Here is a 27,059-nt window from a genome sequence, read left to right on the forward strand (position 1 = left end):
TGCAATTTAGAAAATTAATTACACTATTTAAAACAGCTAATACAAATTTTTATTTAATGACTACATACTATCCCCTTAAAAACAAAGCCACATCAAGTGTCAATGATATGATATTAATCACTTGTCAGATATTACTTGATAAGCAAGTTTTAGACACCCACACTCATGCAGTCCATCTCTGTAAGCCCCTAAGCAGAAGGCTTATATGAACTGGCAAGCAAGATACACTGAGACCGCATTAAATGTATACATTCTAAATATCCACTACCTTTTGGATCATTATTTTACATCTGCCCTTTAGAACAGAAAACTTGTTACTACTCTAATATATACATACTCCATTCCTGTTTGGCAAGCCTTTGTAGCAACTTCCCGACTGCAAAAATGTAAGAACTGGTGGAATATATAAAAAAGGATCATTTCCCTCATACGAGATGACAACGACATCACATCCTCGAGCTACTGGCGGCCAACAGTAGGATTCAGTGAAGCTAGGACCTAAAAATTTTTTCCGAGTAAGCTCCTACAGAAAGAGAAATCAAAGAGTTCCACATGAAAACTGTGTACTTAAACACACTAACAAACCAATACAAAACACAACACTAAGTGATTTAAAAGCTTTTAACCCACTACGTAATAAGTGTCCTTAATGTGCAATATGAAAAAGTTCTTCTGGACTGAAGAATTAAATTATTATGCGAAAATTCAAATCCCATGACTTGTGGCAGTGGTTGATATACCAGAAGAAACGTGTACAATTCTTACAGCTTCTCTCTGAAGCTTATTGAACCACGTGAACAACCTCCTAGACATTCCTCAATCAAAATTAGGTATAATATTTAGTATCAAAAGTTGGGGTACAATACTAGCCTTAAAAAGATATTCAGTGTAATATACTACATTAGCATTACCTTTTTCAGATCATCAGAAAGTGGTGCTGTTTCCAGAACTGACGATGGCTCAATTTTGTTGCTAAGAAAGACAAAGTTTCTTTCTTCACTAAGACTTTGAACACTCTGAAACCATATGACAAATCAGTGATAAAGGCAACATTTACTAAAAGGGTTTTGGCTTACATAAGATTCAAATGCATTCACTGTATCTAAAATATGGTATTTTGATGAAAAATAGCCAAAGAAATTGTAAATACATTTCAGATGACTCATACATACTGCTAAGTTACACAGACCAGTGGTGAGACAAATACTCATTATTAGTATTTCTTAAAGATTTATCAAGACTGTCTTACCACAACTGTCAAACCACTCAAGAGAATGCACTAGATGTTCCGTGTACAGCTAGCACTCAGCTATAAAAAAATCCAAATATAATTTAAGAAGATGACTAGTAAGATTTGCTGTGGCGGACTGGCCTCAGCATACCGCCAAACACCCACGCAGCCACTTGCTCACTCACTTGCCCTTTACAGAAGGATGGGAGAGAAAAACAGGGAGAGTGAGTAAGAAGATTCATGGGCCAAAACATACAGGGCTGTTACTTAACAATTACTGATGCAGGCAAATCAGACACAACTTTAGGTTAATTTGTTGCCAATTAATATATACAAGTACTGATTTAGTTACTGGGAAACAAAAACAAAGAAACAAACACTTATACACTCAGCAAAACGCCTTTCCTCCCCCATTACCAGGTTCAACCTCATCCCAAACTCCTCTCCTCTTCCCTTATAATCCACGCAGGTCACACTCAGTCCCAGCGCTGAGGCAATGAGCAGTGCAAGGCAGGGACTGCAGTCAGAACACAAGTCTCCCTCTGTTGTTGCCTCCCTCTCAGTTCTTTCCTCTGATCCACTGTAGGTGCTGCACAGACTGCAGTCCCTCCAAGTATGCCTGCTTTGGCATGGAGCACCTCCTACTCCTCTCACCCTGGCATTGCCTCCGGTTGCAAATGCAGCTGGAATCAGCCCAACCTCCTTCCACAAAGACGATCAACAGCCCCAACACTACTAAACCCTTCCATGTACACACCATACAGTGGCACAAGAGAAGTTAAATGGAAATTAATGCTTGAAATACCTGTTGGTCATCTTCAATTATGTGAGTCTTCAGAGGATCACAATTTAAGAACTGTTGAAGCCTCAGAAACATACAAATATTAAATCCAACATAAACGCAAAAGTAAAATATAACTTAGTATTGCCAACAATATTTCTAAAGTGTCATGAAGCAATTCACTTGCAAAATATTTTTGATGTATTACCTATGGCAAGGAGGAAAAATCCTCAAACAAGAAAAAAGAAATCAAAAGGTAATATTTTGAAAATAAAATTTAGTATTAGCTTTTAAGTATCTGAAAATAATCCTAAGGAAAATATTTAAAAAGTTAATTGGTAGGTTCCTCAACTTTAGAAGAAAATCAGACAGCACTGTAGAAAAAAGGTTTCTTAAAGTTTCAAAAAATTAAACAATATATCTTTGCAGCAGTTAGAAACTGACTTAAAAAAAACTCCTTGGGTTTAATACATATGCATCAACTGACACACAGCACAGTAAAAGCACTGCGCAAAATCAATTCATAGTCATATTTCATTAAGTTTGAAAACTTTATAAATCACACTAAGAATAAAATAAAGCAACTTAACCTGTTTAGTGTGCAGAAAAAATACTTCCCCATCACATCCTTGTTGTCAAACTACTTTAAAAAAAAAAAAAATGCTATTTTTACTGTAGTCTGGATAGGTATCAGCAGCTTCAAATTCCCTTCTTCCCCGAAAACATGTGTATGCATAGTCTCTTACCCTCTGTTCTTTTGTCTGCCTAAGAATAGTAACTGGAAACATGCTGCAGCTCCTAATTACCTGGTTACATAACCATTTAAAATATTTAACATGCTGCATCATACCTGTCTGTGTGAACTGCTGTATTTTCCTTGAAAGGCAAACCTGGAATTGCTTTGACAATCTATCAAGAAAAGACAAACGCGTTTTTAGCACTAAAATACTGTTCAAGAGCAACATTTTAGAAAAATTATTTCTTTTGTCTACTGAGTTGGAAGCGGTTTTCTTACCTAACTCCATGATTCTACAAATATTCTGGAAAACTTCTGCACAGATTTTAAGTTTGTCTGAATAAGGCAACAATTTTGATGAAACAAACTTCAGAAAACTGTCTAACTTGTTACAGAACAGTATTTTCTTTACTAAGAATCAAGCATGTAACAAAACACCACACAAAAAAATTAGTTCATGGTCATACCTCAAGCTATAGCCATAACTGGGGAGTTGAGCTAGTACAAATACCTACTGAGTAGTTTTTAAACGTCTTCATCTTTAAAACAAGAAAAATCATGGAAAGCCTGCACATCACAGGCAGGAGGAAAAACAAAACGAGGCTACCCAGCTGTACACTTACAGCAACAACGCACATGAACTTAAATTGAACAATACTGCAAATCCTCAAGGGAGTAACCAGTATCAGATACTGGACCCAGAGCGACCCCAAAGATGTCTGGTTCTGAACAGAGGACTTTCTAGCGTTCACCATTACCCACCAGCAATCAACAAGCATGACTTGGTCAAAGACTTGCATCACTCAAGTGGGTGGCAAAGGTAATTCAGCTCACTGTTTGCAGAAGGGTATAAAGGTAGTCCCGCTCTGATTCAGTAACAATCTACACTACAATTTTCGTAATCATTCTTTCAAAAATATTTTAATAAGGCTTTACAGTTTAAGTTCAGGAGTGGTTATCATCCTTTTAACTCTCATCAGAACTATAAAATACCTTCTGTAAAACTCCCTTTTTGCCCTGACAGAAGTAGTTCCATTGCTATCATAGAAGCAAATTTCTCCTTTAAAGCATCTAGCAGAAGAGGACACAGAACAGCACATAAGGTCTTTAAAAGAACTGAGATTAAATACACTCAGCAGTGATTATTTGCCTAGAATCTATCAGTTCATTTTCCTTCCCTCCCACGGACATTGTAATGGCTCCAATTGTGCAATTCAGTACACAATTTAATACTCAAGAATAAGCGCCAACCTTTCAAAAATATTTCAGAAGAGAGTAGCAAGCAAAAAAAGAGAAAATAGTAAGAAACCACATTAGACATTTAAAGTATTAGGTGACTCAACAAATAAGAAGAGACTCCAATGAATGTTTACCATGGTACAGCATAAGGACTATTTTGTTTTCAGGGAAACATTAAAATTTACATTTTAATATATTCAAAAAACTGTGTCATGTAGACAGCAGTCATCTTCATAAAACTATAGCAAAGGAGTGCAACAGGAAGCACAACCTTTTCAAGCACTTTAGTGTATTTATCGAGAATTAGCACGGTCCCCCAGATCTGTATTACATCAAAAAACAAGACAGATGACTACACTATTCCTAATCTGTCCTATGTATGTTTAATTTAGTTCATCTTTGACAATTTAATACAAAAAACAATACTTACAGATGCAGTATTTTCATTTAGATCTGTGCTTGACCTTTGGTAAGTCTCTTGAAGGAAAGAACTGGAAACAGCAAGACCTAGAAAGGCAAGTAAAACGTGCAGAAACACATTTCTGATTACCTGAACACATAAAAAGCCAGCACTTTTATTTACAGTGTGTTGCAAGTTACTTGTTTAGTTGCTTGTATAATTTCCTAATGTAAAAAAGAACAACCAAAAACCCAGTTATTTTTATCTAAAGAGCAACCCGGTCTAGTGGGAGGTGTCCCTGCCCACAGCAGGGGAGTTAGAGCTAGCTAAGGTCCCTTTCAACCTAAACCATTCTATAATTCTATAACTATAGATGTGAACTGAGTGAACATGGACGGAGGGCAGAAAGTTGTACACTTTTTAAAAGACATACTCTAATCAGGATAAATGAGAAAATTAATGGTAAATGCTAGCTTCAAAAGTACCTCTGTTCAAATAAATCCCTCCAAACTCAAAAAAACCAGTAATGCATCACTGATCAATGCCACAAGTGATGTCAATAATATGTAACGCTATTAAGCATATCAACAAGTGCCTGTGTAACTCACCCTCAGCCTTCATCTTAGTACAAAAAGCTTTATAGTATTCCTGCATCTGATAATTTGATTAGTCTTTGTAAAGTGTGATACCGCATTATTGTTTGTAAGGATACCATTTTATCCAATTGTTGGATTCGAACTGAGACAGTAGGTTCATGTTCAATATATTCAATTGAAGACATATGATGCTTTGCATGTATGACTCTTTCTGACACACGATTCCCACCTGTTTCATGATTTGTTGATACCTCCTCCTGAAACAGCACTGGCCTGAAAGCAAGTGCAGGATTAACAATTTTCACTGGAAGACACTCAACATTTAATGACATTTGGTTCTCCTGATAATCTGCAGAACTCCCCATATTCTCTTTAGCTTCCTCAAAACAAGCAAAGTTCTTTGAGACAAGATCGTCATTAACGCATACCTAAAAAAACAACCAGTACGGACCAGCATCAACAAAAAGTAAGCTACACCACTATATAACATACTTGTTTAGAATTTATTTGAAGCTTTAAACAGCAGTAAGACATAAACAGTATCAGTGGATACTTTCTGAAGATTATTAACTCCAGAATAGGAAAAGTCAGTCACAGCTTCCTTTATGTTCTCTAAACAAGTGTTAATTAGTTGTCAATTCCATGCTTCTGCCTGAAATTCCGTGCTCAATTAACTTTTTCTATGAGTCCTAAAAATTTTAGAAAAATTCATTCAGCGTGCATCAAAACCTGGCAGAAAAAAGTAATACTAAACCGAAAACTTCTTAAACTCCACTGGCTGAGATCAGTGATACTATTGCCAATTGGTATTCTGAACTGACAGAATATACTCAAACTAGTCTGTACCTTCAAAGTTATTATCTGCGGCAAAGACCACAGCTCCAGTGCTAAAACTCTGAATAAAACACTCCCAAGTAGAAGCAGCATTCAAATGCATTTATTTGTATCTACCATACAGCTGCGCAAGTCTGACAGTAACTACAGCAGAGATTTAGCACAAGTTACACATCTTGACAAGTGGAACTAGTTGGGGTTCCCGCCCCCCTCCAAAGGTTTGAGGACTCAGTGTTATGCAAAAGCAACTGTGAATTCCTATTTATTTTTATAATACTATGCAACTGCCTACTGAAACATTAAGTATGATACCACAAAAAGGTGCAAAAGTGCGCTAAATAATTCACATAGTTGTCCATTTGAAGTACTTATTGGACTTCACTTGCTTGACAATACCTTCCAAAAAGAGGTTCACAAAGACAAACAGGATTTCTGCCTCTTGGAATTCCCCCAGGGGTTTACAAGCAACAGAAAAATAAAACAAACGCCCTAATAAGTATATGATATACAGTTACTACTGTATCTGACAGAAATTACAATTCACTTGCAAGTAATGCTTTTCAGTGTTAAACTAATTGCAAAGTTGTAACTTGCGTATCAAAGTGTCTGAACAGGTTTGCAGATATAAAAGTATCTCACCTTTTCATCCTTTATTGTCACATAAAGAAATACATCAAATGTGTTATCTTCTACAGCACATAACTTGACTTTCACTTGGGTAGTTGCTAAATGTAGTAATAAACACAAGTAAAAAGATTAAACCCATATCAAATTATCAGTGTTTTTCACTTGTACTTTCAGAGATCAACAAAAATAGAAATCACAATTACACATGTAACCTATTTCTTTAGGGAAGTTAGTACAATCATAATAACTTTCAGTGAAATGAGAAAGTAACAAAGCAAAAAAAACCTTAAAGTTGCAAAAATGAAATTGTCCTTAGTCTTTGAAGGAAGATTGGGAGCTGAAACAGATTAATGACCTCTCTGCACAAACGAGTCTTAGTTCTACACTAAAAGTCTTAGTTTATCTTTTAGCCTCTGACAACCTGTAGTACAAATGAGTACTTTCCAAACTTGACATTTACTTTTCTTGAAAGAAGATATATTTGCACATTTGTATGGCTTGGTTAGGCCCTTCATTCGAGCAAACATAGCTGATAAAGTCCGTTAGTAAATTCTGAAGCACTTCTGCAGGCACTAATGATGTGCTAACAATTAAAAAAAGTATGTATTACTACTTATGGTACAGTCTGGCAATATCTATGAAATTAAATTCAATGTTATTATTGCTCCCTACTAACCTTTACTTGCATAGTGACACTTAAATGTGTGGCAAAAAAAAATAAAAAAGTAAATCATGAGAAGTGCTATGAACCAGTTAGCGTGTGAAATTATAAGCCTAAAGACTCCTTATTGCTTTTGTAAGCTCATCCTCTCCTCCCCAAACACATTTTATGTGGAGTTTATTATACTTGTGAGTGAGCAGGTAGGCAGTTTTTTAGGTAGAAGCATTTAAGCAAGATTAGAAAATCTCAGTAAGGAGCTGCTTTTCTAGTAAGATCAAAATCTGTTTCATGCCAATACAGAAGGCTTGATATGAAAAAGACTGGATGACTTACTGAAATATGTGAAAGCACAAGAACAGACTGGAGAAAAAGCAGTTCTAGCTTACTGAATAACTACTCGGAGCTCAATCTATTTACTAACAACTACAATAAAGATACACGTCTTCTGAGCTGGTGCTTACATCCTTGTCAAGCAACAACTGAGAGGGTAAACTCATAAGCCAGATCTTGCCAACTCTGTACAAAACTACAAAAATACAGCCGTGATGGCTATTCAAAGGTTTAAGCTAAACACAAAGAAAGGCTCGACTGTTCAAAACAAGTGTTATGTGAGTGCTACCTTATTTAATGTGTCATAGAGCCAGACACCATCTAGTCAGCTATCAAATTTATGCAGCATGGAAGCCCACAGTACTCAAGATGAAGCTCCACAAATATTTTTGCTTTAGTCAGTTCACACATAAAACTTTATGTAGCTCCTTCCTCTTTATTTTTAATCTACAATATTCTTAAATATAATTAAATATATAAACAAAAGTACTACATTTCTCTAACAGTTTATTTTTCCCAAAACAGAAGCCACAAGTATGATTTTGGCAGGATGTTTTATTTACCTTTAAGAAGGTTTTGAAAATACCAAGTAGCAGCACTATCCCATCTTTTGGCTGGTCTAGGAAAATAAACACAACCAGTTATCCCACAACATCAAAAATTAAAATGGTAATGTTGGAAAAAATTTGTGATGCATATCAAGAAACACTTTCAAGCCACGCCAAATCTTAAGTGCAGCAACTAGACAAATTAGCAGAATCTTGCTACTTAGAATGTAATTTCAGTCTTGATAATATTGTTTCAGCTCATCAGTAAAATAAGCTGATCAAAAATTACTTGATATTGCTTTGTCAAGGTATGATGGCTTACATCCAATATAAAATACAATGGTTAGAAACAAAACAGAATAACCAAAAATAAAGCAAGAGTCCACTTGTGCTTAACAACACAAGCACTTAACAAACACTAAAGTGCTGAAGGCTCCAGTGTCTATAGCAGAAAATTAAGTTCACTCTTTACCATCTTCTGCAACTTTAAGTATAAAGTAAGCTTTAAGTATAAAATAAAAAAGAATCAAGGGAAGAGCACTAAAAATATGACAACCTACAACTTTTTTGATAATTCACAACGATGGCCCACTTAAGATGTATGCTATTCCTATCCCAACTAGTATTTGTTCTGTCACAATACTAGAAGTCAATTTCTTCTTCCAAACAGGAGTATTAGAAAAGTAAAGTGCTCAACCACATGGAGTTTTGAATATTCTTTACCGACAAATAAATCAAAGTAGCTTTCTGGCTGTGGAGCTGTATTCCCCAGTGATCTAATCACGTCCCTCTCAAGTTGGCAGGATCTTTGACAACAGCATCCTGGAACTCAAGGATACAAAATCATTTCTCTTTACACCTGACCCCAGTGAAAACCTTATTCAAGTCCTTCAAAACTGCGGTGAGAAAAAACTGACATGAATACATGGAAAGCACAACAGAAATCCACAATGTGGCAAGAAAAAAGACACGATGGGGAAAACGAAAGCTACCTATAAACAGCTGCAGAACTTCAGTTCACCTAAGCATGAAATTACCACAGGGGAAAAAAAAAAAGTATCAGGAGTTAAGATGAGCACCTGTAAGAAACAGCACATAAGGACAGATTAGCAAAGAAGTTCAGGTGCTAGGAAGCAAGAAGCACAGCTCTGGGATGACAAAGGGCAAAAACTGCCAGAAACCTGTCTAAACTTCTGAAGGCTTTTAAATAAATATCAAAAGATTCAAACAGGTGAATAATAAAACCCAAATCATTAAGGAAGCAGTTCCACTTAAGACCTGCTCCTCTGAAACAGGAAATCAGATTTGGAAAACTGTTTCTATGTTCTTCTTGAAATATCATCTCTTCTAAAAAAATTTCTACAATAAAACTTCACACTTAAGAAATTTATGAATAGAACACATTTATTAAACTCTACTTACACTATTTTTGCAGTATCTTCATAAAAATCGATACGCAATGTCACTGGCTTTGTGCGATACAGTCTACACTTCTTTGCCCTATATGGGATCTGCATAAATGCTTCCAGTGCAACTCGAATGCTTAAAAACAAAGCAGATTTAATCTTATTTTATTAAGCAGATTTTATTCTCCAGAAGTCATTAGTCTCATACACATCCTTCCATTACCCTGTATCTGACCAGACAGTTCTTCCAGAAGTTTGGCTCCCACTGTGAAACACCACGGAACCATTGCGTTATTTTTCTCTCCAAGAGAGGTGCTACCAGGAGCAATTAGTGAACAGATTTGCTCTGGATATCAATACACTTACTACTCACTCGAAATCTTTCTGATCCTTTGCCACTACAGCTTTGTCTTTTCATGATATTTAGCTCTCGTACTACCACATATACCACCTGCCACTGCATATTCTGTTTTGCAATTATTACTTCTGTGTAACAAACCAGGTATGATTAACATCAGCAAGAAGGAAATCTAATAAGTACACTAATTTGCATTTGTACTCATTTTCCAAAGAAAAAATAATTATTCTTTACAAAGCTACCACTAGAGTGTTTATCTTATCCTTAACACTTGCTTTGGTCGGAGACTTTTAATAACCAGCAAGACACCGTATATAGCAAGCTTTTAAGATCCACATATTTATTGCTTTTGTTCAAATTTTTATTTTACAATTAAAAAGCAGTAAATCACACATTTACTTCTAGTTGAATGTATTTTACACTCAGGGTATTGTCAAGTTGTTTTCCAATACAGTAAAATTAAATTTAAAAACGTTATTTAATTTAATATTTAAAGTATTTTAAATAAGCTTTCTTAATTTTGTGGAATACTACAAAAAACACTTGATAAAGTTTCTCGTACTCGAAGTTGCATGTTTTATTAGAGAAATGAACTTTAAATCTAGCTAAGAGCTGAAACAGTTATTTTTTAAAACACATTTTTCAGGATTTTAGAAATAGTAGGTTTCATAGTGGTTTTATTAAAAACTGGGAACCTGTGAAAGCTCACCTTTTTTTACACCATACTAAGACTGTCAGCTCTTAGTAACCTAAACAAGCTAGTAATTTGCAGTGGGGAAAAACGCACATTTTTGTGTCTAGGTGTCAAAAGCTGGTTCAGCAAGCGAAGCCTGCTTCCATGTACACTTTGTGAATAATCTTCACTGCTTGTAATTTTTTTAATATATAACCAATTAATAAGGGAGGAAAGTATATATGTTAACTGCCAATCATGTATTTCAGACATAAACTGACATTACTTCAATTTCAAATCTTTAAAGACCCAAAACCTACAATATAAAGCATCTTTAAAAATTCAGAAAACAAAGACTGGTTTGTATCAATACTTGGAAGGGCCTATCACATGGCTAGCAGTTTCTTGTGGACCTAATCCACACCTCGATTAAAACAAATCCTTGCCACTATCATTCTAAATAAATGTTAATAGTATTTGTATGCATTAGCTAACAAATACATTTCAGTGACAGCCTCAAAAAAACCCAAACACTTACTTCTTTGATTTAACAAAAATGTATTTGGCATAATCGAGAAGAAAACATTCTGTTTGATAATCATCTGTACAGTACATGATTGACTTAATAACCGCTCTACACCAGCATTTGAGTTCCTCACTGAAAACCACACAAATCTGAAAAAGAAAGAAAAAGACCACAGGTTCTTATAAATGGAGCAAATTACATTCAAAGTCTTTTTCAGAGGCAAGAATACAGTATTTACTACACAGCCCTCAATTTTCTTTTTAAAATGCAAGTGTTGCAACTTACGTAGTTATGAAGTTTACAGATACTATACAGATAACCCATAGAGAAGCCATTATCTACTTTTATACATAGCAATATTAAAAAGAAGATTAATGCGTATCTTGGATACTTCACCCCCAAATCAATGCAAATAACAGATTATTTCTATCTACACAACATAGCAATGATTTTACCTGGCCTTCTTTTACTGTTAGTGGTTTTACTTCATCCGCATCTTTGTAAGATTTGTCATAGAACTGATTCATTTCAGCATTCAGGTTTTTATATTCTGTTTCATCGACTATGTAAGGCCCACATCCTTTCATTGTAACCCAAAAGCAACCTGGATCTTCAATCTGGGGCAAGGAGTAGATAACAATAACAAATACTATTAACTCCTGCTAAAGTGATAGGATGTTTTTAAGAACATCTGAGGAGCAAATGTAAAAATAAAACTTAAAATCTTTAACAAGGCACCTTAAAAATTTTGGGGACTGCTACTTAGCATACAGAATGTTAACAAGTAAAACATCTTTCAACTTCAGACCATTAGTTCGTTAAATGACTTGCAAGTTTCTTTCGCACTGCAGGTAGTAACAGGTAGTAGGTATCAGCATTATCTAAAAAGTTGGTTAAACCAAACAGTGGGTAAAGTGCAAAAACATTAAGACTTCTACTTCCATATTCAAGATGTATAAAAAAAACCCAAAACACACAACAAACCCAACAATGGGCTTTTCTTCATGCTCGGGAGAGTTTACAAAACAGTTTCTTTAAAATGGAGTCATAGCTTTCTGCTCAGCCTTTGCAAACCCTTATATCCCAGTCTTTGGGCTGATCTGGGTCCCTGATTGTTGTGGGTTAATCCCAGTAGGTAGCTAAACACCGCACAGCTGCTCCCTCACTCCCCTGCTGAGGGATGACTGAAACAGCTGGAAGGGTGAAAATGAGAAAACTCACAGGCTGATACAAAAACAGCTGAAGGGGTAAAATAAAAGTTGTGTGTGCAAACAAAGCAAAATAAGGAATGCATTCACTGTTTCCCATTGGCAGGCAGATGTTTAGCCATTTCTAGGAAAACGGGGCTTCATCACGTGTAATGCTTACTTGGGAAGACAAATTCAATAACCTCAGATGTTCTTCTTTCCTGATCCTTCCCTGCAGCAATTATTGCTGAGCACGATATAATTTGGTATGGAATATCCTTTTGATCAGTTGGGGTCAGCTACCCTATCTGTATTCTAGGAAAACGATTTTTCCATGATCTCTTGTGGAATTCGTTAAAATCTAGTATTATACCACACCCTATTAAAAGATTATATTGTGCATCTTCAATTTTAGATTTTAACTGCATCCCTACTGACCTCTTTTGAGATGAGACCAACATAAATACTTAACAAAAGTGACAAAACATATAATCCATATATGACCTCACACGTACAAGAAATTACTGCTGAATGCAAATAGAAGCATCATCTTATTTCTTAATCTGACTTCCATAGTTGCATTGAAGGAAACAAACACCAATCCTTTAGACTTTAAAAAAACACCAGCATACCTCTAATACCAAGACTTCCATGTTTCTCAGCTAGTGTCTTCCTCAACACTACTGTAAAAGAACAACAAACATTTGATGAACCATTTTTGAAGCCACCACTTATTTTGAAGCATATCTAAAGAGCACAAACCTAAAGCAAGCCTCCAGATTTTTGCTACTAGTCTCAGGAGTATTAGTCTAGGCAACCGATTTACACTGATCAAATGGTTCAAACTAGCCTTCTTAATGATGCACTGTGTTAAAGCCTAATTAAGATTTGCCATTCATACTTACTTACATACAACCACATCAATTTTTAGTATACCAAAACATACCCATTACCCTCGACCCGCTTTCGGTATATAGCCAATTATCTTACATTCAAAGGTCAACAGACAGAGCCTGACTGAACACAAGGGCTGCTGCAATTTATCTACATGACCAAAAGGACAGAAACAACAGAGGAAAATGCTTACATCATTAAGAAAACCAAACCAAACAAACACAAAAAAACACACAAAAAACTTGTAACACAGAAGAAGCATCCCAACATTAGCAAACAATTTTAAGATAACAGAGATTTTTACCAGTACCTGCAATGGTACATACCATACCTAAGAACTACAATGGAATAAGCAGCTACCTACAGACTCAAGTAACTGGCATTTCATTTTTGGCACAAACCAGCACACCACAATATCATCACTACAGTGTCCAGTTTACCACTTAAAAACAATTCACACTGGAAACAGGTGCCTAATAAAATGCTTCAGGAGAGGAAAAAAACCTTCCAAACCTATCACACTAAGTAAGAAGCAACACAGCTACTCTGTAGTCACAATTAGCAACATGCTTTGCTAAGAGATGGTACTAATTATTCCCAGTCTGACACTACAATGAAACAGCTGAAACTATTTTAGAAGCTTTACCTAAGCTTCCATATGATACAAGCATACCATCCAGGTTACATGTAAGTCTCTAACACTGCACTATAATATACTGTAACATGAAATACACAGGGCTGCCTCAGAAACAGGAAGAAATACACACATTTATTTCAGGAATACCATGTGAGAGACACAAATAGCATCTCCTAAACTCTCAGTTTTAGAGGGGCAAAACCAGTAAATGACCTATCAAAAGTATAAAGCACACCCATGTAAAAGGCAAGCTCTCCTAATCTATTGCTAATAAAAACTTACCCACTTTGTTATTAAGAACTAAGCAAGAACATAAATGTTTGCTCAAATCCCATACCCCAATACTAAGCATATTTATCTTGTAAAGATACAAGAGGTCACTAAATCCCTCACCCCAAGAGAAGAAGGTAAAAGAATGCCTCTCCAGCAACACAAGTCATAGAATCGTCTAGGTTGGAACGGACCTTTAAGATCAAGTCTAACCATCAACCTAACACTGACAAAAACCATCATTACACCATGTCGCTCAGCACTATGTTTACACATCTTTTAAATACCTCCAGGGATGGTGATTCCACCACTTCCCTGGGCAGCCTGTTCCAATATTTGATAACCCTTTCAGTGAAGGGATTTTTCCTAATGCCCAACCTAAACCTCCCCGGTGTAACTTGTGGCTGTTTCCTCTTGTTGTATCACTTGTTAATTTGGAGAAGAGACTGACACCCCCTTGCTACACCCTCCTTTCAGGGAGCTGTAGAGAGAGAGAAGGTCTCCCCTCAGCCTCCTTTTCTCTAGGTGGCTGAACACCCCCAGCTGCTCCTCACAAGACTTGTGCTTCAGACCCCTCACCAGCTCTGTTACCCTTCTCCAGACTCGCTCAAGAATCTCGTTGTCTTTCTTGTCGTGAGGGGCCCAAAACCGCACACAGCATTCTGATACAAATGCTCCTAGAAAAAAAGCGACCAACTCGCTGTCCCAGCTTCCCTCCCTGTAGTCACTCTTACTCCATCTAAAAATCCCACATCTAAGAGGCACTACATATGGTAAGCACAATAAAAGCTGAAAGACTATTAAGAAACAATGCTTGCTTTATTTCTATCTCACCTCCCCTTACCTACCCACACCATCTTCCACCTCCCCTTACCTACCCACACCTTCTTCCACCTCCCCTTACCTACCCACACCTTCTTCCACCTCCCCTTACCTACCCACACCTTCTTCCACCTCACCACCACCACCTTCCTTCACGCTATGCCTTAGCTGCAGACTCCTCCTAGTGAAAACAACCCCTCTAACCTCAGTCACCAACATCATCACTACCATAAGCGTCCAATTACAGACCCACACCAACCCCCTGCTGCTCTCCTCAGAAGCTTCTAGAAGCAGCCGTCCCTCCCGCCCTCAGCGGGAGTCCCACCCCTCCCAGGGCGCACGCGTAGGCGGGCGAGCGCGTGCAGTTCCCCGCTGAGGCGGCAGAGCCTGGTCGGAGTGTAGCGGTGTCGGGTTCTCGGCTCTTTACGTGTATCGTAGTGGCAAATGAGGCGTAAGTGCAAGTCTTACTGTTCCTCTCTGCCTGCCGCCGCCGGCGGAGGGGGGAAGGGGCCGGCCCTTCAGAGGCGGTGCTTTCCCGAGGCCCGGCCGCCTCCAGCCCGGTGAGGCGATGGCAGCCAGGGCTTCTGCCCCAGGTGTTTTCCCCTGAGGCCCCAAAGTCTGGAATGGAGCGTGTCCTGGGAAGGTGTGTAGGATTAGGTAGATGTGGGGAGAAAGAGCGCCTGGGGCTGTTGGAGAGTGGCTGTGCTATTGAAATAGATACGTCTGCGACAGAAAATGGCTGTTGTAAATGTCCCTTAGCGTTTAGGCCTTAAAACAGTACTTCCCTTTTGCATCTCGAGCTCTGTGATAAAACAGCTATTTTTTTTTCTTCTTTTAATTCACCCTGTTGTATACTACCCTTTCCATTCAAGCTTAAAAAAAAAAAAAAAAAAAGTGTTTCAGGCTTTATTTAGTTTTGTGCAAGGCTGCATAGACCGGGTGCCAGCCCAAGAGAAGGGGGATGAGGCTTGCAGCTGGGAAATACAGCCCGCCTCTTCCGGCAGAAGCCCATACTTGGAGGGGTTCAGTATTTTGAAACAACAGCTTTAATCATCACTATTTTAAACTTAATATTAAAAGTTATTTACTGTATGCATATTCTAAGCCATTTATGCTTACATTTAGCGATTGTCATTATTCTGTACAAACAGTATATTTTTGTTAATTTTTTTTGTCCATTCTTGTTACTTTTTTGTCCTTTGGCCTTCAAGCTCCCCCTACTGGACCATTTTACTTCTGTGGGTGGGGGAAAAAAAGTTTTAAAAGACAAAGATGGCGAGGCAGACTGTTTACTTAAGATACCGATTTGGTATTGAATTAACTGGTTTTGACACACAGCAAAACTTGTACTAGAAAGGCATAATGTAGAGCAACATGCAGGTATGTAAAAACTTCTGTAAGAATCTAACCTGTATCTAGGTTGCCAAATCATTTCTTGTTGGATTTATGTTTCTTCTCATTGTAACCTGTAAAATAGCCTAGCAATTGCTCAGAGGACTTACTTTGCCCATTCAGAATAAATAACTGAATCATTTTTAAGTCAAGATATTTGTTACTATAGATACCACAAATATGATCATAACTATGCTTTTACGTCTTGTCTTCCTAGTGGCCAGTGTTAATCTCAAAAAGCTAAAAAAGATGTAAAACAGCAATACAGGGTGCTTTCTTTGTTTCCTCTATTCTACATTTTCTTAATTTTCCTGTTGTCTTCATCTTCAACAGAGTTAGCCCGAATGTTCTGAAGGAGATATACTGTATAATATACAGTATGTAATGCATGTACTGTTTGATGTGATCCATGTTTAGCAGAGGAATACCAATTTCAGCAAGGTCTCCCTAACCAACAACAGTCTAAGCATGTTCTGAGAAGAGAAGGACATGCTTTTTCCCCCCCCGCCCCCGATCCAAATGAATGCTACAGACCAATTCAGTTGAATGAAAATAATGCAAAAGATTTTAATTGAAATACAGAACAAAAGCCGAAACAAAGCTTTCTGAACAACTTTACTGTCTAATCTCAAGTCATCATTCATTCTTCTTCCAGATAAAGAACTTACATCACTGCTCCATTTACTCCCCTACTTGCACAAAAAAAAGACAAAACCAACAACCAAAAATCCAAAACAAAAAACCAAGCAGTAATCCTTCCTCTGAAGTTCTTAAATCTCAGATATACTTAGTAAAGTATTTGAGAAGTAAAATGGTAGGATGTTGAAAAATGGAAGTACATGTTTCCAAGATAGTGCATTATTCCCTGAAGTTGTTAGTGGTATCTGTTTGGAGCTAAGCAATTTTTAACGTGTTTAAGTGCTAACAGCTGGAATATTAAAAATTATCATGAATAAAAAGAATGTTGAGAATGCACTCAATCTGATAGATGATTTAGTTTGTCTAAATTATCTCTACCTTTGAAGATTGTAAAGTTTTGAGTAGATTACCATGAGTAGAAATAACTTAGGTATATTTAATATAAACCTTAACTTTATAATACTTTTTTTAAAAAGTGAGCTTTAGCTAATCAATCTCTATAAACACATATACACTGGTTTTACCAAAAATGAAAGAAAGAATAGACTGGGAGATGTCAGCAGATATGGAATGGGAAATTTCATTCATTCCTAGACACACGTTACAGTAGTCTCATGGATAACTTTGCAAAGCGTAGTGATAGAATTCTTCAACTCAAAACACACTTGTCTTGAACATAATATTTACTTAAATTTTCAGTGAGAAAAGGACCTGCGTGACCCAACAGATCAGTGTTACAGCATATTCTGCAATTAATATGTAAGTAGAATAAGGTGGTAATGGCTCAGTATAATTACCATCAAATTACATTTAATAATTAAGTTGATGGTTATGTTAAATTTTCAGTAGTTTCTAAACATTGTAACTGGCACAACTGTGCTGTTCCAAAGACTCAAAGAATTAAGTACACATAAATCTCATAAACCACACACACAAAATGCTCTGATAGGACAAAGGAATATTTTCCTGACAATTTGGCAATGGTTAGAAAGGACAAAACCACAGTGAGTATTATGTAATTAAAAATATTCTAGCTTTAAACCAAACAGATATTATAATCTGCTATTGTAATCTGAACGAGAGTTTATCATGACTGGATTCTTATGTTTATATTTTGCTTGAATATTAACATAGACAGCAAGATCCTTGATGTTTTTTATTACTATCCTGTGAAATACACTACCCTCTTTCATGAGATCTTCAACCTTCTTATCTGTTGACATGATTATTTTCTTTTCTCCCGTATAATCTGGATCTTCTGGATATAACTCATCTCCTGGGGGCAGAAAAAAAGTTTTAGTTACACATTGCCTGCCTTGTTTTTCAGCCTTTTGATTGAGTGAAACTAGCAATTTTTTAAATACTTATCAGGACATGAAACTCAGTGGGAATGTGTTTCACAGTACAAAAGTAAATTGCCTTTAAACATCTTTAGATTTAAAGATACAGTCATAAATTTCTGAAGTATCTGTTAGTGACACTGCAGTGCACATTCGAGGTGTTGATTTTTATGTTCTAGTGTTCTGGATAATACTAATATGCTATAATCACAGCCTTGTCAGATATGAGTTTATATAATAGGCGGAGAAGGCGACAAATACTTTTCCAAGTGTATAAAGGTAGGCTACGGTAGAATTAAGAATAGAAACTGTTATTTTGTTCTGTTTTGTTGAAGAAAGCAGTGTTTTGACAGATAAACACGTTACTTTTGTGCAAGAATGCTAATATACCACAAATAGAGAAATTATTGAGGTCAGTTGTGACCAAAAGAAAGGAGAAAGCATAGTGAAAGGCAAACTAAAAAAGCAGAAAACAATTAATAGTAGATGCAGCTTTTCCTAAGGAGAAGGCAAAAGTGTACATGATTATGAAGTGAGAGAGACTTCAAGTGGGAGAAGGGGTAGGAGGAAAATGAATCAGTGTATCTTTGTAGATCGTGGCCCTGTCACTGCTGTTGTGAAGACTGATACTGCAGCTGGGCTTGATCCACTTGCCCTTAGAAAGGCAAGCAGATAACTGAAGGAAATGAGAAATTTGAATTCCCACTGAAAAGGACTAAATAGGAGGAGTTCTAATCTAATCCTTCACATTAAAAAAAAAAAAGTTGAAATGGTAGAATTTCTTCATAAATAAACATTAATAGCAACCATATGAGACAACGAGATTATGAGCAAGTACCGAAATAACTATGCTGTCTGTGATTCAGTAGCTGGTGTCTGACAGGAGCCATTATGAACTCTATCAAAGAAGGAGGCCAAACAGTAGAAAAAGCATGCAGTAACTTGACTTAAAAGAATATTTTCCTTACAGTTATAGACTGGTTTATGTCATGTTGAGTAGGTATCGATTCCCAAGCTTTTATCTGTTTAAAAGAACCTTCATCCGTTTTCTTACCTGGCAATATCTGCATGTAGCCATCTGAAGCAGTTAACATCACAGGCATCCAACGTTCGCATCCCTCTAGAGCCCGGTCAGAGCTGAACTTGTGTAACTCATGGAGCGAAGAGAAGTTGCACAGCCTACACAATTCATAGAACTGAGGCGGAGCAAACCATATTTCCTGAGATTTAAAGCGTTCAATGGCTTCTGGAGGCGATGACCACTGTAAGATGAAAACAAGCCTTGAAATAATGGTTTCTTCAGCAGATAGAAAGTGACTTTAAAAGCCATTAGCAAGGAAGTCTCTACAGAAAAAAGAGCTCGAAACAGTCCAAGTTGTCTGAAAACACTAAAATCCATCTATAAACTATACCAAAATAACAACAAAAATAAATTTTAAAAATTTGAAAAAACATGATAAAAGCAATCTATAAAAATTACTCTTTATCCTATAAAAATAAGTAGGTAGGCATGCCAAGTTTGGAAACTAAAATTGAGACATGCTTCAGGGGCCTGACTAAAAGTTACTGAAACAAGAGAAAACCGTAAACTCAATGTGAACTTGGTTAACAGAGGTTGCTACTGATGCTTCAAGAATTCAAAGTACCTCTAAACGTCTGCTTCCTGTATACATAGTTTTCAGAGCACGAACACCCAGCTATTCATGCTTAAACATTATGGTGTGTGGCATGTTTAAACTATTAGTAATCTTCATTTCACCTCACATGCTGAATTTGATAATATAAATGTGTGCATAAGCATTTGCAGAAGATTTATAACAAAATTATAACAAACATGAACTCTTTTGAAGGTAAGATCTTGAGTACTTTTAAATTTCTGTAGAGAGATCTGTTAAAAAAATAAATACAGAAACATCAGTAATAGCAAAATTGTTAGGTAAACTTTTACAGAGCTGTCCGGTTTCTCATCTACTAACTTGCTTTCAAACTTTTAGAATTCTAGAAAAACTTAAAGACCCTAATGTGCCCGACCCTCAGCTGTCTTTAATAAGTTACTTCATGAAGATTTTTATTTTTACCCTCTCCAATTAAAAAAAAAAGGTAAAAAAAAATCAATATAGCCCCCAAATGTTTTTAATAATCCACTGTTTCAACAAGTTTGCATGTTACTTGGAAGGTTCCAAGTAACCCGAGAAGACAGATGCCACCAGCATCTGCTGCCGGGACACCCCCTGGGGTACCCCGGGTCTGCCGGGCGCCTCGTGTTAGGTCTGTAACGGCAATGGATGGACGGGTGAGAAGTGACTGTCATGCACCTTTGAAAGATGCTGTAATTCAAGGAGAAAATGATCTGCCGTGAGACACATCCCACGCCATAAAAGTCACGTACGATGCCCTTCAAGACGCCCAGCGGCGAGAGCCGCGGGACGGGCCAGGGGACAGGAGAGCTGTACCGAGGCAAGGGTGGCCGTGAAGGGGCGAGCTAGCAGCTCCTTGGCTAGCAGCCTGCCTGGGCGCTGGCCCTTTGCTCGGCCGTTCATCCGCGCTGGAGGCGGCCCGGCGGGCTCCCGCTGTCCGCCCCGGCAGCGCTCGCCCCGCCGTGCCGTGTGCCCCGCGGCGGGGCCGCACCGCGCCGCCCTTACCAGGACGCCTGTCACCTCCTGGTCGTCCTGCGAGGCGTGGGGCGGCCGCTGCTGCAGACAGCACAGGTAGAAGGCCGTGTCATAGCGGCGGCCGCCGGCCCTGCTGACGGGGGTCAGCCAGTTGCTCCACTCCTGCAGCGCCCAGATGTCGGGGGCGCAGCCCAGCCGCCGGCACAGCTGCAGGAAGCAGCGCGGGTCCCGCTGCACCCGGCGTCGCCACTCACTCAGCTCGGCGGCGGGGGGCCAGCGCTCTGCGGGCAGCGGCGGGGCCGGGCCGCGCCCCGGCACCAGCAGCAGGATTCCCGCCTCCTCGAAAGTCTCCCTTATGGCGCAAATGCGGAAGGCCACCTCCCCCGGCAGCGGCGAGCCCAGCCGCGTCCGGTCGGTGGCGAAGAGCGGGGCTCGGCTGCTCCCGGGAGGCGGTGGCCTGACGGGGCGCAGCCCGCAGAGCGGCGCAGCGGGCAGCAGCCCCAGCCACTCGGCCGAGAAGTCCGCTGCCTCCGCCAGCCCCCCCGGGAAGACGTGGGCGCCGGGCATGAAGCCGCTGCGCGGGCTCCGCTGCAGCAGCAGCAGCTCATAGTCGAAGGGGCCGGGCGGGGAGCGCGGCGGCGGTCCCGGCCTCCCCGCCGCCAGCAGCAGCGTCGCCGCCTCCCGCCAGTGCCGCAGGCTCGAGTTCATCTCCAGCGGCGCGGACGGGGCAGGGCCGCGGGGCCGCCCGGGCGCCACCGCCGCCTGGGCCCGCGGAGGAGACACTGCACCGGCGGGCGGGCGGCTCAGCAGAGGGCCGACCGGGCCCGCCCGGGGCGGCGGCGGCGCGGGGACGGTCAGGGGCAGGGCGGCCTCGGCCCCGGCTAGCCCCGAGCCGGTAATAGTGTCCTCGGGGGCAAAAGCCTCAGGAGATGCAGAGCGTTCGCAGGCGCAGGGCGAACGGCGGAGGCGAACGAGGCGGTGGCTGTCAACTTGCTTGAAAAACTATAGAGTAGTTTTCCCTTGCCGAGGCTTCGTAGCGTTGCGTGCATTCACAGCGCGACAACATGCGCGCGTTGAATAAACCGAGGAGCCCGCAGCCTTTCCGAGTACTGCTGAAGGGACTGGTTACACGCCAGACGTCGGCACAGGGTCGGGGCCGAGGGCGCCTGTTTGTGGTGGTAACGCCGCTGCTGACCCGCCAGCTGGCCTTGCAAACCTCCCTATCTCAAGTACACATCAAGGCGTGTTGGTAACAAAAACCTTTTTAGGTCTTTAATTAAATGTGTCATGCTCCAAGTTGTTTGAATTTCTTCTGGTAGACTTCAGGGGGGAGGAGTATGTAGAATTTTAATTAATTTTTATTACAGAGCTCTTCTGAGGCTTTTAAGTACCTTGTTACCTGGAAGAAAACGATACAGTCAGGCAAGATAGCAAAACCTTGAAAACGTCCTTTGAACGGACAGTTCACTTTAGGAAACGTTTTATTTTGTTAATTTAACATTTGGGTTTGATTCCTCAATTTAATCATAGATTTTTTTTTTTTTTTTAATTTGCACAGAGATTAAGCAGAAGAAAGCTGATGACACGGGTTGAGAAATTTTGTAAGAATGTTATTTGTGTGTAACATAGAGAATCCTCCTCCTGTTCATAATCCTCTTGCTAGCTTCCATTTGGCAAATAGCACATACCTGCACATGCCTCTGACAACTTCTCCATTTTATTTTCTGTTTGAGCGTGTACTTAATGCCTGTGAGATGTGGCTCACTGTAACTGAAATGTTGTGTAGAGGCTACTGAAGCAGTGGGATGCCAGAATATGTTATATTACAAACCCAAAAATTCGGTGAAGGTCTGCACCGATGCAGCTGGGCCACGAGCCCATCCTGGCGCTGGGCTGCCATCAGCAGAGAGCAGCCAGCCCCTGGCGCTGAAACTGGGGCAGAGCCAGCTGCAGTACAGCCGGACAACAGGCAAGTCTGCCCTCCCTCTCCTTGTCTGCCTCGTGACCAAATAGACATGTGGTAACTCTAGCCTCCTTTTTCATACTAATTTAATCATTGTTGCTCAGCAGTGATTACCATCTTAGGCAATGGAAGCATAAGGTTCACTAATGCGCCTGTTTCCTAGTAGAAGGCATTTTGAACCTAAAATCATTATGTTCACTAAGTATTTGTTTGCCTTTTGCACTCTTGGTCTAGTTACCTATTTTCGTGTTAAGTGTACATCTTGTTAGGAATGTGCTTTTCCTAAAAGCTGCTTTACTTTTGAAATATTAATAAACTACTGAGGGTTTTTTCAAGATTTAATGTCCAATGAGCTTGATGGTTCATTGAAAGACAGATTTCAGGTCCATTATGTCAGATCCTTTCAGCATAAAGGCATTTTAAGTAGAAAGTACTCGTGTACCAATAATGAATAGCATCATTCCCGAATCAGTTGCCATACCAGCACATATACAAAACTGTCCTACTATGCCAAAAATACAATGTCTGAGAGATGGCAGGAGGTTCTAAGGATGAACACTGGGAAACTGAGCGTTTCTGACGCTTGGGAACTCTGTGAGCAAAGATCAAGGATGCAAAGGGATGTTTTACCCGCTTCCAGTTCCTACTAATAAAGGATAAGTGCTGTGAGTGTGCATCTGTCTGCTTGCTCAGAGCTATAGCTAACTTGCTGGAGATAGCTCAATGAATATAGAAAATATTTCAAGCCAAACTAGATGTAAGGTTATCTATAAAGCATGTTTTAATTTTTTCATCTCCAACTTGGATGACTTCTTCCTCCAATATATTCTGCTAAAATGCAGAGCTCATCTCTCTTGCACTTAAAATTTATATAGTGTCAGGAGTGATTTCAGAAAGAATGGAAAATCAGAGAAAATCCGTTACTCAGGAATGACAATCCTAAACCAGGCATATTAGTTTATTCCATTACTGTAGTATAAGCATTCCAGCACAAGGGCATTTGACATTCAGCTGGGCTTTGGCATTATGCTTCCAGGGACAGTCTAGGCTGGGAATACAGGAGACTTCAGTTTGGAGAAAATAGCAAGAATTAGCTAGAGATACGTGTGCCACTCCGTAAGATGTAAGAGAGAAGGCTGGAGAGTCAGAGGTCCCCTCCAGATTTAATGATTAAAAAAAAAGTATTTTTTCTAGGAAATTTAAGAATTTGACTGCCTTTCATAATTCTTGTATGACAGAAGATACAACTGTTAACCTAATGGACCCCAAATTCTCTTGTATTTCAGGTTGTTTTCAAAACCAGATTGTGCAGTATTGAAAAATAAACCCTTCTGAAGTGGTGCAGAAGTTACTTCAAATCAAACACTGTAACATTATTTGCACTGATAGTAATTCGCTGTGGGATCATATTTCAGCAATGTGGAGGTTACTTCAACATTTTTCTCTCCAGTTACTGCTTATGAGAAAGAGAAAATAGTGCTTTGTTTGAAGAAAAAATATACAAGTTACTAGATATATAGAAATAATTGTAAAATTAGCTTTCTGGTCTTTTGTGTGTGTGATTAGAATACTTAGCAATAGAACGACTTGATTCCTTTATGTCATATTGTTGCATAAATTATTTTGCACATACAGATAAGTGCAGACCCCATCAGTGTAATAATTAACTTCAGATGAAAGACAAGGTCCACTGTTACTTCACAATTTAATTTGGCTTACATGCTATCCTGTGAGTTGGAGATGATTATACTAAGTCAGTTCTTAGCTTAATTTATATGCATCCGGTAAAAGCTTTGTCCCCATGCAGATGTAGTGTCTACTATATCGAACAAATTTTTACAACCTCAAGTATAAAAAAATTAAGGGATTTCACTGAGCATGTCTATTTCTTAAACTGGCTTATTTCAGAATGACATTCTAAAGCTTTTAGATTGTTTAGCTCATATAAATGAATAGTCAGACTCAACGAATAATATAAAAAGCAAATCGATTGTTCACTGTATAGTTTTCCAAGTATTGTGTCTAAAATGTGAATAAATGTTTAATCTAGGACATGCGGTTTTATGATTATAGCACCATTATATAGAGTGACTAAAAAGAAAAATAAAAAATAGTCACCTTCATGCAAAACAATATTCCAACAAATCAAAGCAGATCAGAAAACTAGGTTACAGATAGTATTAACAACTGGAAATGTTCTACTTCCAACATACACATAATGGATTACATGTTTTATGCAAATGGAAATTATGATTCTAATTCTGCAGCTTTTAATTACATGAATACTCTTCACACATGTAATTTCTCACTAAACTGAGTAGTGATGTCTTTTATGAGTAATAATTCAGACCGCTCCCTCTAGGACCCAGAAGTCAAATGTGTATTTATATATAAAGTTACACATGCAATTAGCATATTCGATTAGGTTGCTAAGGGAGTATCATGTTTGGTGTGTCTGGTACTCCTCAGTCATTTTATATGGTATAAATAGTTAAATATTTTCCTTTGTCTTCTCATTTCCACCTTTCTCACTTGTTTTTCCCCCAAGGTTTATGCTATTTATATATAGATTCTTACAGATCATGCAAAGGAATTGCATTTGAATTTTTAAATATATTTTTTTTCTCAAGACAATTACACATGGCTGTATGACCTGACGTTTACTATTCTTACAAAAACTCCCCAAAGTTTGAAGTCATGTTTTAGGCTATGTAATTCCTTAACACTGTGATGCATCAATGAGTTCGAGTGATTATCTTTGAACATTTGTGTGTGTGAGACAGACTTGACTGATCATAGACTTTAGTGATTATTTTAATGCATAGTGGAAAACTGACCAAAATGACAGACCACATATTTGTACTATGGTTGTGACTTCCATTTCTGCGCACTTGAGTTAGAACTAGCTTTTAGAGGATTTGTTAGTTTAACTTGGTGGAGATGTTATTAGTAAGTATGTGATAGATAATGTCATGCAATACAGTGTAAATAAAAGAAAACATACAGTGCAGTCCAAACAAAACCAAGACAAACCACCTGGCCCTGTAGAGGCTCAAGAAGTCGATTTCTAACACTTAGGAAAACAACAGTGACAAAATTACTGGAAACTTTATGACAAAATTACTGGAACCAAGCAATAAACAATTGTTTTTGCTGAGTAGTGTCTGTAGGTGACAGATTTTCAGAGATGCTGTAGTTTTATTTGTATTTTCCTACAAAGTCACATTGCTTCCAGCATGAAACACTTGTACTTGGCTGGATGAGACAATGCAGCAGAGCCTTCATGCTGGTTAAATGCCACATGACTTTTCTCCTTTCTGCAGGTTTAATCAGCGGTAGCCGATTAAGCTGCATTTCCAACCGCATCACAGCGCTGCAGCAGCAAGCTGTCAGGATGGACGATGGAATCCAGCCTTCTGGGACCACCTTCTGCTAACAGCAAGTCCCTTGTAGTGTGAAACAGAGAGGGAAGAGGGCTCTCTTGTAAAATTGCTATCAACAAGTAGCAAATAAGAATATTTTTACTCCTACAGTGTATTGAGTTAATCAGAGAATAGATGGTTAGTTCCACTCAGGGATATTATATATTTTTTGTCCCACTGGATAGACGATACCACCTTCTTATAGAGAAGCTATAGTTTAGTGTTGTGATGCTATTATATTTAACAAAAAGCATAGTTTGCTAATGTAAGATGAAGACATATTTACTACATACATCCATCTCCTTCCTTTTGTTGTCCTTTCCTCAACACATGCAGATAATTTTACATGGAAAACATTCTTTTCTAATCCCACTTTTATTGTATGCTTACCATAGCAAATGCCGCTCACACGTAGGCTACTATTTTGTCCAGATCTCTTCCTGCATTAAAAGACTTACATAATCGTATTGAGAGAAAGCACTTAGAGATCTGTAATCCAGTGGTCTTACTGAATGACATTTTACATAATGAAAATCTGTGAAGGGTAAATATGTTGACGAGGAGTTCCATTAGCACTTAAGTAGAAGGTATTTCTGGAAAATGTACATAAACAACACAAACCTTGTAAGAGAAGGAAAAGAAAGCCCATAACCAATCCTTTCAGGCCACAAACAATAAGCATGTGTTTAATTTTTAATCCGAAAGCTAATGACATCAGTCATTTAGTCTGTTTTTAAATAATTGCATTCATGTAAAAAATATTTGTATTTATATGAAGAATTTTGAAACTAATTTCCTACTAGTGATGCTGAAATTTGGTGTTACGTTGTTTGCAACATAAGGAGAATCACTTCAATTATGGTTCTGTCTTCATTTTAGTAGTTAGTTAGTAAGCATTTTAGTTAGTAAAGAGTATAGAGGGGGTTTATGCTGAA

The 27,059-nt window shown here is 38.6% G+C and overlaps 2 protein-coding genes across 4 annotated transcripts in view; both read right to left on the reverse strand.

The window, feature by feature from the left end:
• TDRD12 (tudor domain containing 12) overlaps positions 1-14,977 on the reverse strand; it is a 35,209-nt gene extending 20,232 nt beyond the window's left edge. The window contains exons 1-13 of one of the 3 annotated variants that reach the window (XM_074582981.1): positions 14,961-14,977; positions 12,766-12,816; positions 11,402-11,563; positions 10,959-11,095; positions 9,406-9,525; positions 7,999-8,054; positions 6,457-6,542; positions 5,213-5,411; positions 4,418-4,494; positions 2,863-2,921; positions 2,037-2,097; positions 912-1,016; positions 338-523 (exon numbers count right to left, since the gene is read on the reverse strand). In XM_074582981.1, coding sequence (XP_074439082.1) covers positions 338-523; positions 912-1,016; positions 2,037-2,097; positions 2,863-2,921; positions 4,418-4,494; positions 5,213-5,411; positions 6,457-6,542; positions 7,999-8,054; positions 9,406-9,525; positions 10,959-11,095; positions 11,402-11,563; positions 12,766-12,786 — 1,269 coding nt within the window. In that variant the 5' untranslated portion in view covers positions 12,787-12,816; positions 14,961-14,977. Of the gene's footprint in view, positions 1-337; positions 524-911; positions 1,017-2,036; positions 2,098-2,862; positions 2,922-4,417; positions 4,495-5,212; positions 5,412-6,456; positions 6,543-7,998; positions 8,055-9,405; positions 9,526-10,958; positions 11,096-11,401; positions 11,564-12,765; positions 12,817-14,872 lie in introns of those variants that run through there. The other 2 variants (XM_074582980.1, XM_074582982.1) reach the window with 2 other exon arrangements.
• A 1,713-nt stretch (positions 14,978-16,690) lies between these two features.
• NUDT19 (nudix hydrolase 19) lies at positions 16,691-21,684 on the reverse strand. The gene is made up of 3 exons (XM_074582988.1): positions 20,770-21,684; positions 19,182-19,389; positions 16,691-18,063 (listed from the first exon to the last, which is right to left on the reverse strand). Exons 1-3 carry the CDS (start codon positions 21,445-21,447, stop codon positions 17,840-17,842), a joined length of 1,110 nt encoding a protein of 369 aa, XP_074439089.1. The 5' UTR covers positions 21,448-21,684; the 3' UTR covers positions 16,691-17,839.
• Positions 21,685-27,059: the final 5,375 nt, after the last annotated feature.

The sequence above is a fragment of the Larus michahellis genome, chromosome 4 (genome assembly GCF_964199755.1).
Source record: "Larus michahellis chromosome 4, bLarMic1.1, whole genome shotgun sequence".
NCBI lineage: Eukaryota > Metazoa > Chordata > Aves > Charadriiformes > Laridae > Larus > Larus michahellis.

Excerpts from the sequence above, each read along its gene's own strand:
- NUDT19 (XM_074582988.1), bottom strand. The coding sequence starts at position 21,447 with ATGAACTCGAGCCTGCGGCACTGGCGGGAGGCGGCGACGCTGCTGCTG. Across the intron at positions 19,390-20,769 it reads AGGAGGTGACAGGCGTCCTG|TGGTCATCGCCTCCAGAAGC; the intron begins GTAAGGGCGGCG and ends TTCATCTTACAG. Across the intron at positions 18,064-19,181 it reads CTACATGCAGATATTGCCAG|GAGATGAGTTATATCCAGAA; the intron begins GTAAGAAAACGG and ends TTCTGCCCCCAG.